Source organism: Sinocyclocheilus grahami, unplaced genomic scaffold, assembly GCF_001515645.1.
Source record: "Sinocyclocheilus grahami isolate Dianchi unplaced genomic scaffold, SAMN03320097.WGS_v1.1 scaffold1493.1, whole genome shotgun sequence".
NCBI classification, from domain to species: Eukaryota; Metazoa; Chordata; class Actinopteri; order Cypriniformes; family Cyprinidae; genus Sinocyclocheilus; species Sinocyclocheilus grahami.
In genome coordinates, this window is record NW_015506672.1 from 163,223 (window position 1) to 174,630 (window position 11,408).

Sequence of the window (11,408 nt, forward strand, 5' to 3'; positions counted from 1 at the left end):
GAGTTTTCCCCCCTGCCCCCCCCCCCCCCCCCCCTTTGGGCTTCAGAGTGCTTCCTTTAGTCTCACACAATCATTGGTGGCAGGTTTCATGTGTGATCCCCTCATTCCTCCCCACTTCATCAGTAAGAGCTGTTGGAAATCATTGATTTCCTTCTCTTTATTTGCAGGGGCGCGATGGGCTGCCCATACCAGGATGCTGGCATAAGGTATAATTATATATGTGATGTGGAGAAACTATGAGTCCTACTAGTTTTCCCACCATAATAGTGAGGATATGATATTGTATTATGACTGCAGTGACCGCTTCCTTTTTGTGTCTTCTAACAGTTTTCTCCTATTGTTTCTTGCAGTAATGACTAACCTGGAGCATGGAGTTTGTACATATTGATATATATTTTGCAAGTAAAATTAGCTTTTACTCCCAATTTTTTAGTCATCTCTTATTTAATAAATTGGGTTTTCATATGGGAGCCCTTGCAAAAAATTATATCTGTATCGCTGCATTAACAAAACAGACGCTCTCCACTGCCACAATATCAAGTGTAGAAAAGCAATGAAGCGAGCATCATAGGTGCTGAGACTGTACTGATATTAAGAAGAGACATGAACTCAATGCTTGTGGATGCACAGAGAATGCTGCTGCAGTCTTTAAGGTGAGAACATAACCCTGAACTTTCTAACAGACTGACCAATGTGTCTGCAAATGATCACTTCTTCAGTGGCTGTCTTACTTTCCTGGGCGTCATTTGAACCAACCAACCCCACCCATTCTTTGCTAAATGTTTGCTTTGAAAGGAAGAGGCTTCAGGGCAGGGTGGCAAAGCCAAGCACCCATCTCAGCCCTAAAGGACACTGAATGGGATATACGGAGAGAGTATGCTTTGCCAGTTCAGCTGGATGTTTCCAATGAAAGGGCTCACCTGTACTACAGGGAGAAACGCAATGTGGACATTGCACTGGATTTGTACTGGTGTACATATGGACAAATCTGTACTCAGGAAACTCTTTTCACTTGGTTAACAGGAAACAGCTTACTGTCTTTTGTTCCATTTCTCGGTAAAATACACCAGTGGAGAGGTGGAAAAAAGTATAATAACTGATATCATGTAAAGTTGTCATTGTAAGTCTTGTCTGTTTATAAGATCCCTCATAAACTACAACAACTTTGGTCTCTTATTCATGTTTTGTTTATGGTTGGTTTTTTATTCATGAGGTTGTCTGCAACCTCAATGAGCATTATGCAAAGTTTGTGTAAATAAAATGTATAATTTTTACATTTAAAGGCTTGCATGATTTATTGTCTGAATACCGTGCACTGTGTTTTACGTTCAGTTGTTTTCCCCTCACTCTGTTTTGTTCAAATTTTGTAAAATATGGAAATGTTTAATTACAGCAGTTTGTTTAAGAGAAAGATTTAACATTCTTGTGCTCTAAATGTACTTTACACAAGTACAACAACGCAAATGTTTCTAGCTACACAAATCAGTTTCATGTGCTGCCAAATGTGTCAGACTTTGATGAGCAAGTTAGTTACATTTGAAATGTTTATACTACCTTATTAACACCACATCTGGAATAAAACCATATCAAGACCAACTCTTTGAACTCTACCGCTGTACTGAGTACTGAGGTGTGTTACTGCCACAATAACGCACAATAAGTTTGTTGAGAGATCAAACACTACTGATAGAGTTATAGCCAAATATTCCCATTTGCATTCATGTGTAAAGTATCTTTATGGCTTTAGTGTGTTAAATTCCTAGTAGAATAGATGTTTTATTAATGCAGAAAATACTTTTAAATCTAATTAAATCAGTGGCTTATTACTAATACTCCATTATGTGTAGCTAAAATCCAAATCCAAGTCAATTATGTACTACCTGCTTCAAATTATTATTCAAATAATATGCTCTAGCTAATTCTCACTTATAAACATCACAACATATGCAAGGCAATTTAAACATGTGGTTTCCGTAGTGTAGTGGTTATCACGTTCGCCTCACACGCGAAAGGTCCCCGGTTCGAAACCGGGCGGAAACAACCACTTTTTCTTGGAATAAAACATCCTTAATTGTTTTACCTAACTTTTTGTTTTACTGCCTACCTTTACTGATATATTTAACAGTACAGTACCTGTCAAAAGTTTTAAAACATTAACATTTTTATATGTTTGTAATTAAGTCTCTTAAGTGCCCCAAGGCTCTTAAAATAATACACTGATTTGCTGCAGTTATTATTATTTTTAAGAAGCTGAATTTCTAAGAAACATTTCTTATTATTATTAATGTTGAAAACAGTGCTACTTAATATTTATACAGAAACCATGATTACTATCATTCAAATGTTTGGGTTATGTGTCTGTGTGTGGTTTTAATACAAATGAATGCTTTTATTCAGCAGATATATGCATTAAAATGATCAAAAGTCACAGTAAAAACATTTATAATGTTACAAAAGATTCTATTTCAAATTAATGCTGTTGAACTTTTAAGTTATTTTAGAATCCTGAAAAGACCGTTTCCACAAAATATTAAGCAGCAAAAATTGTTTTTAAAGGGGTCATATGATGCGATTTCAAGTTTTCCTTTCTCTTTGGAGTGTTACAAGCTGATTGTGCATGGATAAGATCCCTGAAGTTGCAAAGACTAAAGTCTCAAAACCAAAGAGATATTTTTTAGCAAAGTTAAGACTCTGCCACGCCCCCCTAAACGGCTCGTTCTAACACGCCCCCACATATCTACCTCACTACGTGGAAATATTTGCGTAATGCTGCCCAAATGTTCATGCAAAGAAGGAAGGCGTGGTTTCAGTAACCGCAGTTAGTGTTGAAGCAGCCATGTCAGGGAGACGCTGTGTGTTTCTAGATAAAAGCAAAAGCACTTTATTTGGCCTTCCGAAAGTAGATGCATTTAGGAATCTTTAAGATTACTTACAACAGAACAGCAATGCATTTTATGGACGACCGTTTTGTGAGCCTAGGAGAGGAGGTAATTCTGACTTGCTATGACAATCTGGCGCTTCTGAATCAGCTACTGTTTTGTTATTAGTTTAAGTATTTGCTACTGACTTCAAATGCAGAGTTTTGCGCATCGTGTGTGTGCGTGAGCGAGAGAGAGAGAGGGGGGGGGAAGGGTCACATCACAGTGGAGTCAGCTGTCTTAACCGTGGCTCGTGTATAGCGCTTGTGTCTGTCACGCAAATCTGTTCCCCTTTCGGGCTCTGTCTTTACATTTATTTTGAAAGATGAAGCTCGCGATTATGGTAAGGGGCATTACATTTCCGACGAGTGCTTGCGGTGTTTGGCCAATCACGATGCACTGGGTCAGCTGGCCAATCAGAGCAGACTGCGCTTGTCGGAAGGAGGGACTTTGTAGAAAACAAAGTGTTTGAGAGAGGCGGGGCATAGAGGACCTACAATAATGTACAGTATTTGAAAAATATTGTGTTTTTTGAACATTAAAGCATGTCAACATATTCTGTTACACCAAATACACAAAATAATGATCTTTAAAAAAGCATCATATGACCCCTTTAACATTGACAATACTACAAACCATTATTCATAACTGGGCACCAACAATAATTGAGCATTAGAATGATTTATTAGAATTCATTAGAATGATTTCTGAAGGATCATTTGACACCAAAGACTGGAGTACTAGCTGCTGAATTTTCAGCTTTGAATCACAGGAATAAATTACATTTTAAAATATATTCAAATAGAAAATCGTTTTTTTTTTTTTTTTATTGTAATAATATATCACAAAATATTACTGCTTTTATTATATTTAGCCTTGGTGAGAATAAGAAACTTAATTAAAAACATTTAAAAAGAAAATACACAGAAATACACATATTATAAACAATAAAAGAAGGAATAATAACAAAGAAAATGTGCAGATCTCTACTTTCCAAGCAGTAAAACATCATTTAAAAAAAAGAAAAATTTAGGTTTGTTGGACAGACCGTTGACAAAATAGATGTTACCCATAACCCCTTGCACAAGGTTTCCGTAGTGTAGTGGTTATCACGTTCGCCTAACACGCGAAAGGTCCCCGGTTCGAAACCGGGCGGAAACAACATTTTTCCCTCCTAAGGAACTCCAGTTAAATACACAGACCGGAAACATTTTAGCATACAAATATAACGTCAACCATTATCCCTAAAAAGAAAGAGAAAAAAAGTGTTTTAAATATTGTTGTAACTATAATATTTTGTTAATTACTTAATTTAACTGGGATAAAATCAGATCTTCTCTTCTCTTCAAATAAATAATTAAATAAATGAATAATAAACATAAATAGAAAATAAAAATGTGGGACTTCTATCCGAACACGCAGCAGGACTTTTATTCTGAACTCACCACTGTAGCTGCGGAACAAGGACATGAAATAACATTTTCATGCTAAAGGCTTCACACTACACTTGCATATATTCCAAATATGCCTGGTTTTAACTACGGGGATGATCAGGTACATTTTAAACGGATTTAAATTGCATTTGTGTGATTTAATGTAACTGTTAGCCTTTAATGTATATATGTTCTTTAGAAAATTTAAGCTACATCTCTGTATGAAGCTAATAAAGCAGTTAATTCTATTCTTTGGTTTATTAAAACGACGTTTATTATATAGAAATCTGCGTTTCTGAGTGAAAACGAAATATGTACGGTTTCAAGCTGCTTGGAAACGTTTCATGGCCATTAGCATTCTGTCTATTTCGAGGAACTCGTTCTTATTCTGCCTTTAATCTGTTTTAAAGTTTTACTCCTATAGAGTGTTTCAGTATTTTGTCATTCCTATGACAAATTCACTTGCGAATATGGCGACATGTTATATTTACTATAGTCTTAGATACTGCAAGACTTTGGTAGATAAAACGGCTTACGCGAACTAACGCGAAACTCAGCCGCATAGGAACTGCGCAAAAGTTCGCAGCTATGATGCGCTAGAACACTTGTCTTTGTTTTGGTCAAAAGCTGCCGTTTACGCTGCAAGGATGCCATAGAGATTCACTAATCTGCAGAACATAAACAGACGTCAGCCTTGCGTGCGTATGTTCTATAGATCATACCGGACGCGGGCCTAATTTGACAGCACGAGCCAGCCGTTCCAAGAGGGTTTAAGGATTGAGTGGCGCATTAAAAATAGAGGTCTCTCCTCCAGGATATGATAACTGTAGCCACACTGAAATGAGTATCAGAGATAAAGAGCTTAAGATACATTTTACACCCGGGCACGTTGAGCTTGTTCAGGTAAGACTGTTGGTCCATTTCTAAGGAAGCCCATCCATGGTATACAAGCCAAAGCAAGTTTAATTCAAATGAATGCCTTATAATCCAAGGCGACCCGTTCTGTGTAATGTTTTGTTTAACACAAAATGAAATACAAATCGTGTTATTGTTAAGGCATAGTTTAGTTTCAGTTGTGACGAGCAGGTGAACGCAACTGATCATGTTTGAATTGATTAATACCAGCACTTTAAACTATAAGGAACATGCGTGCTACCTGACAACTTGGACATTAGTGCTTATTGTGATATTTTTCATTTTTGGCATATTAAAACTGCTGTGAGGTACTGATGTGTACAGTGCCATCTGTAGGTTAATCCCATTAACCAATTTCAAGTGTCTAGATGCAAGTCAGTTGATATAGAGTTGCAGTGCTCGAGAGCAGATATAAAACTATGCAAAACCAAATTTCACCTGTACAAATTCAAATCAGTAAACTGTAATTAAAAATGCATGTCTGTCTAAAGCAAAAATATAATCTTTGCAAATAACGTGTGTAAATTGACTGTGAACATCTATAATGAGAGGCTGTTGTAATGACCCTTCACTAAGCTCCATCCCCAGACAAGCTTTACAGAATAACTGGAGGTACTCATAAACATATTTGTGATTTTCAGTCAATTCTGTTTACAAATTGGTAAAAATGTTACTACTACCAAACAACCAAAATCCACTAAATGTCCTGAGGGTGGCGCTTCAGGGGCTAATAAACACCTGAGCGCAGCAGCTTCAGCATCGACTGCACAACAGCATCGAGAAACTTCGAGTGTCAGCTTGTGAGGCTGCAGGTTTCAAGAGTCTGCAGATTGTATAAATAACGAACACGACATTTGTATTAAAAAAAAGGTTCTTTCCTTTTTGTTTTAGACTGGGGTTAGCTGGTTGAGGAAGGTTAGGGGCGTTTGTTCACGTATGAAGCTGCTAGTTTAACACCGATATAATGTTCCAGGGCAATTTCTATATCATCATAAGCTTATAACAGTCGTATAATACAAACACAATATCGTCCGTTCTGTTACAAATATAAATCCACTAATGTAGCTTACGTCCAGTTCTTGGTCTAAAAAGTGGAATTAGTAAACTGTAAATACCAACACAGCTAATTTAAATTACCAAGACAACGTGTTTATAAGTTAGCCTACCTCACACATTGAAACAAGCGACTATCCATCATCTGAGGTAAATTGTATGTCGTCCAGTACGTACTCCACTTACAGTTCTAAACTTTAACTTCACTAGTACAGCTCATCAACACGTCGATAGCTAGATACTTCTCAAGAACTTTGTAATATATCTTATCTTTCTTCAGTTGTTTTGCTGTTTGCAGAGTGGTCGCAAAAACCCAAATACTCATCGACGACACTGGCTTTCCTCATCAGTTGTCATTGATTAGACCTCGCGAATTGATATCAACTGCCAATGATGTTGTAGGGGCGTGTCTAGATTCTGTGAGGGGCGACTCTCATTGGTTCTTTTGATTGTCAATCACACCTCGGACTTGATATCGTTCTATCCAGTATTTAAAATAAATAAATAAAACAAAACATATCATATCATAGACACAGCACTCATGTGCGTTATAAAATGCACCCATTGATTAACTTTTCCAACAATTATCAATTATTAAGAAAACATGCTACTCACCCAGCTTGTTGTCCACTACAAACATCTAACAGATACAAGGAACATTTGTGTTATGTACTGTGTTCCATTAATTTATCTGTCCAACAGTTATAAATTAAGAAACATGCCACTCACCCAGATTGCTTCATCTGGAAAGCATCTGTTGCCTACTACAAACATCTAATAAACAAAGTAGTTTCACATACATTCTAAACCATAAATATCTTAAAAACAGTATCTAAATGTTTATTTAACATCTGACATCTTGCAGATGAAAATGTGCAAAACTTAGCAGAGTGCATGCATACAATGCAAACGTTGTACATGCATACTTTTAGGGTAAATTTACTTGGTTCTGTCATTTAGAATGAAGTCTACACTCCATACCGGCGTGTGCTTGTGACTGGAGCCACAGGGCTACTGGGCCGTGCTGTTTACAAAGAGTTCAAGAACAATGACTGGGATGCTTTGGGGTCTGGCTACAACCGTGCCCGGCCTTGTTTCCTGAAGTGTAATCTCCTGGATGAAGACGCAGTGCGAGGGGTCATTCAGGGGTTTCAGGTAACTCATTACCCTAACCAGTAAGATCACCCACTACTATTCTTCTACCACCAACACATTTATTTATTTTTAGTCCATACAGTCCATGTTTGATGTGTCAAAAGTATTTTTCTTTATTTTGTGAATGTCAGCCTCATGTCATTGTGCACTGTGCTGCTGAGAGGAGGCCAGATGTGGTGGAGCGTCATACTGAAGCAGCCATAAACCTGAATGTGCATGCATGTGCTTCTCTGGCCAAAGAAGCAGGTTAGCAGAGTGACAAATCTGTGTTAGATATAGTTTTTTAAAAAATGCACATTTGCTCAGTAAAGTTCATAATCCTTTCCCACAGGTGGCATCTTCCTAATCTACATCAGCACAGATTACGTTTTTGATGGACGTAATCCTCCCTATGGAGAAAACGATGCTCCCAATCCTTTGAATTTATATGGGAAGTCCAAGCTAGAGGGTGAAAGGGAGATTCTCAGACACTGCCCAGGTATGATGTTTTTGAACCACATCTGAAAGGCTCTAAACCAGGACAAATCATAAAAAAGTTTTTTTGATCAGGATTTGACAGCTCATATAATATGTTATAGGGCAATATGGATACCATACTTGAGGAAAAATGCCTCAATTTTATTCAGATGCCCAAACTGATCACAAATATGCTGTTTGGTGCAGATCTTATTTATATGGCCAAAATTAAGGTGGAATTTTTATAGCTTGTAATGTAAATCAGAGAGATCTTTATAACACTGGATATAATTGCATATCAGTTGTCTCTTTACGTCTCCCAATAATATGCCAAAATAAGATTATATTTAAATTTTAAATTTTAAGATAAAATCTCTTTAGGTTTTATTGTGGGGGCAAACATAGTGCAATGCAATACAAAGTTGATTGAGAGATGTACAAATAAACATTTCTCAATAGCCTGATGTATCATATTTGATATATTACATCAAAAATGATGTATGGATAATCAACCAAACTTAAAGGGATAGTTCACCTTCAGTTGCTGGTCCGCATTGATGTCCATAGTATGAAAAAAAAACACTATGCAAGTCAAAGGGGACCAGCAACTGAAGGTGAACTATCCCTTTAAGTTGCTTCAGTCCATTAAGTGTCTTGAACTATTACTAACGATATAGAAGTTATTCTTATATTTACTTTATAAAAATCTGTAAAGATTTCACAGCAAAAAGACATGTGTACCACAACCTGAAGTGGGACATTTATTAGAATTATACTATAAAAGGCACTTTACTTCCAAAAAAGTATAAAACTGTCAGTCAGATGACAGAAGGCATGTAGTAGATTGTGTGTAACAGTTTTTTTCAGCAAAGTTTTGATCATGTTGATAATTTAGAGGCCTTAGAAATTTGCAAATCAAATAAGATACAGTACTGTCTGCCATTTTATAGAGGTAAGCCTGCTACTATATTATTAGGAGTGCATAAAATGTTTATTCCCTTTAAAAACAATCTCTGTTCTCTGTCTGTTGCTCTGAGCAGGCGCAGCTGTACTACGAGTGCCCATTCTGTTTGGAGAGGTGGAGAAGGTTGAAGAGAGCGCAGTGACCGTGTTGTGGGACCGTGTTCAGGAGGGCGCTGAGAGCTGCACCATAGACCACTGTCAGCAGCGCTTCCCCACTTACACTAATGATGTGGCACATGTCTGTCGGAACATGGCTGAGAGAGCCCTTCAGGTGAGCCGCTTGGTGTAGACTTTATAGCAGGGGTGTCAAGCTATGTTTAGGTCAAGAACTGGATTAAACTAAAAGTCACCAAAGTAACTATTGGTGTCCCTGTGTAGAAAATGCATGCACAATATATGATCTACTGGAGCTAGTTAAGTCCAGAATCACCTTAACCACTCATTTCAATACAGCAAGTTTCTGTTGCCCTCAGGACCCGTCACTGCGTGGAATCTTCCATTACTCTGCCAAAGAGCAGATGACCAAATATGAGATGGCCTGTGCAATAGCAGACGCTTTCAACCTGCCCAGCAGTCATCTAATACCAGTGAGTAAACAAAAAGCTGAAAAGATCCCCTCAATATATCCTCTGTCCTTCCTACAGTCAGTACAGTCTGTATATACAGTGCAGTCCTTACCCTTGCCTGTAAGCACATGCATGCTACAGCTATATGTAGAATGTAGTCTGTTCATGTAAACCTTCAGCCTTCTAGTTGAAGAAATCCTTAATGTCACATCTTTTCTCTTAACTTTGGTTTAGGTATGATCCATTTTGATCTCTTTTGTTCATTAACCTGGTATATGTATGTGTGTGTGTAGATGACAGAGCAGCCTGCTGGTGCAGGGGCCCAAAGGCCACAAAACGCCCAGTTAGAGTGCTCACGTTTGGAGCTCCTCGGCCTGAGTGTGGAGCCCACCCCTTTCAAGACTGCCATAAGGGACAGCCTCTGGCCCTTCCAGCATGACAAACGATGGAGGCAGACTGTCTTTCACTAAGGCAACAACTATGTCCCAAGCTCCAGAAGAAAACAGGGCCACACTCTTTAAATGTTTAGCATTTCACTATTTCACTGAAGCACCAATCCTATTTCACAGTCCTGAATTAAAACAGGTCCACGCTTTTTACAAGTCCAGCAGCTTTGTTTGATGTTCAAGTATACATTTATTTCAGCCAACAGGTATTTCACCTTTATGTGTTTCTGTGCGATTTGCACTGCGGGTTAATAAGTCTGGCCTTGACTGTACTTGATGTTTCTTTCCTAAAATGTATTACTTTATGTAAATGGCAAGTTGAAGACATGAATGTTTGATAAAGGAACAGATGAGATCCTCAGTTTCTGCCGTTCCCTCTTTTTTCCTTTAAAAAATACAAATCAGACATTTACTTGAGGACAAAAGAATGCAATATGAATGAAGTACCGGGAAGCTTGAGAAAATCAAGCCTTTCTCTCTTGATCATTAAAGTTGATTTTCTTTTTTTAATTTACGTTTTTATTACTCTTTTTTTTTTTTTTTAATAATGGCATAAACTTGATACTTTATGTAACAGGAGTGTCATTTAAGGATAGATAATGCTACAAACACTTTGAGATAACCGCAGCAATTATAACATCATATTACTTTGTTCCACAAGCACAGGGTCAAGACATTGTGGCTTAAAAGGTATGCCAGTAACCCTGCCTCATTATTACTGTATAAACATAAATTCTGTAAATGTAAATGATGACCATTTTTTTTGTTCTTCTCAAATTCACAATTGATGAAATGATTAAAGTTCCCTTCGTCCTGCTGGTTTTTTAAAGATCCCTTTACCTAACAAAAGCCAGATCCTTAATTGCATAATCCTCTAAAAATGACATATTTGGTATTACTAGATAATGCATTTGATAAATTCTGTAAGATTTTGTTTTATTATTTGCTTTGCTATAACTTTAAAAATAGTCAATCCTGTTACATAAAATTACAGTAATATGTATTTAAAATGTCAAAAGATGTTTAAAAACATGTTTATTACCTTGCCATTGTGTAATCAAGGTATAATTAATAATGTTTAAATGCCTGGGATTAATCAGAGCATTTCTGATAGTCGGATATGGTTTCTTACAATATCTTATATTATCATTAGTAATATCCTCCTGAGACCCAGCTATGGAGTTTTTGCCTCTGTAGTGGACATTATATTTGAGTGAATTTCTCTGAGACCTCACATGTCACAGTTTTAAGTCTGGATGTCCTGTGCAGAGCACATTCAGGGCTGTCCACAGATACCAAATGATTGGCTGTTTCACCATGACCACTCCCTCTCCTTGGTTTTTAAAAATGGCTGACATTAATTTAGTGATAAAATTGTACATCCTCATGGAAATATGATAATATTTTGTAATTATATTTGAAATCTGATTCATTTTCAAATTGACATCTCAGGAAAATGTTATGGGGTTTCAAATCAAAATATGACTTCCCGTTATGAAACAG

At 37.1% G+C, this 11,408-nt stretch overlaps 2 protein-coding genes and 2 non-coding genes across 9 annotated transcripts in view; all 4 read left to right on the top strand.

Moving 5' to 3' along the window:
* LOC107570695 (collagen alpha-1(XXIII) chain-like) overlaps positions 1–600 on the top strand; it is a 128,111-nt gene extending 127,511 nt beyond the window's left edge. For all 3 annotated transcript variants that reach the window (XM_016256952.1, XM_016256954.1, XM_016256953.1), the window contains 2 exons: positions 168–206; positions 351–600. In XM_016256952.1, coding sequence (XP_016112438.1) covers positions 168–206; positions 351–353 — 42 coding nt within the window. In that variant the 3' untranslated portion in view covers positions 354–600. The remainder of the gene's footprint in view (positions 1–167; positions 207–350) is intronic.
* A 1,367-nt stretch (positions 601–1,967) lies between these two features.
* Positions 1,968–2,040, top strand: trnav-cac (transfer RNA valine (anticodon CAC)). Its single transcript has one exon. It is a non-coding gene; the product is annotated as a tRNA-Val (tRNA).
* A 1,966-nt stretch (positions 2,041–4,006) lies between these two features.
* trnav-aac (transfer RNA valine (anticodon AAC)) lies at positions 4,007–4,079 on the top strand. The gene has a single exon. It is a non-coding gene; the product is annotated as a tRNA-Val (tRNA).
* A 274-nt stretch (positions 4,080–4,353) lies between these two features.
* LOC107570697 (methionine adenosyltransferase 2 subunit beta-like) lies at positions 4,354–10,536 on the top strand. Of its 4 annotated transcripts, none has more exons than XM_016256959.1 (7): positions 4,354–4,472; positions 7,280–7,474; positions 7,606–7,720; positions 7,806–7,952; positions 8,968–9,164; positions 9,367–9,480; positions 9,753–10,536. In XM_016256959.1, the coding sequence occupies exons 1-7, from the start codon at positions 4,443–4,445 to the stop codon at positions 9,927–9,929; spliced, it is 975 nt and encodes a 324-aa protein (XP_016112445.1). In that variant the 5' UTR covers positions 4,354–4,442; the 3' UTR covers positions 9,930–10,536. The 4 variants fall into 4 exon arrangements, with proteins under 4 accessions (XP_016112445.1, XP_016112446.1, XP_016112443.1 ...); XM_016256960.1 differs by having other exon boundaries at positions 8,971–9,164; positions 9,753–10,535; XM_016256957.1 differs by lacking the exon at positions 4,354–4,472 and adding an exon at positions 5,013–5,254.
* Positions 10,537–11,408: the final 872 nt, after the last annotated feature.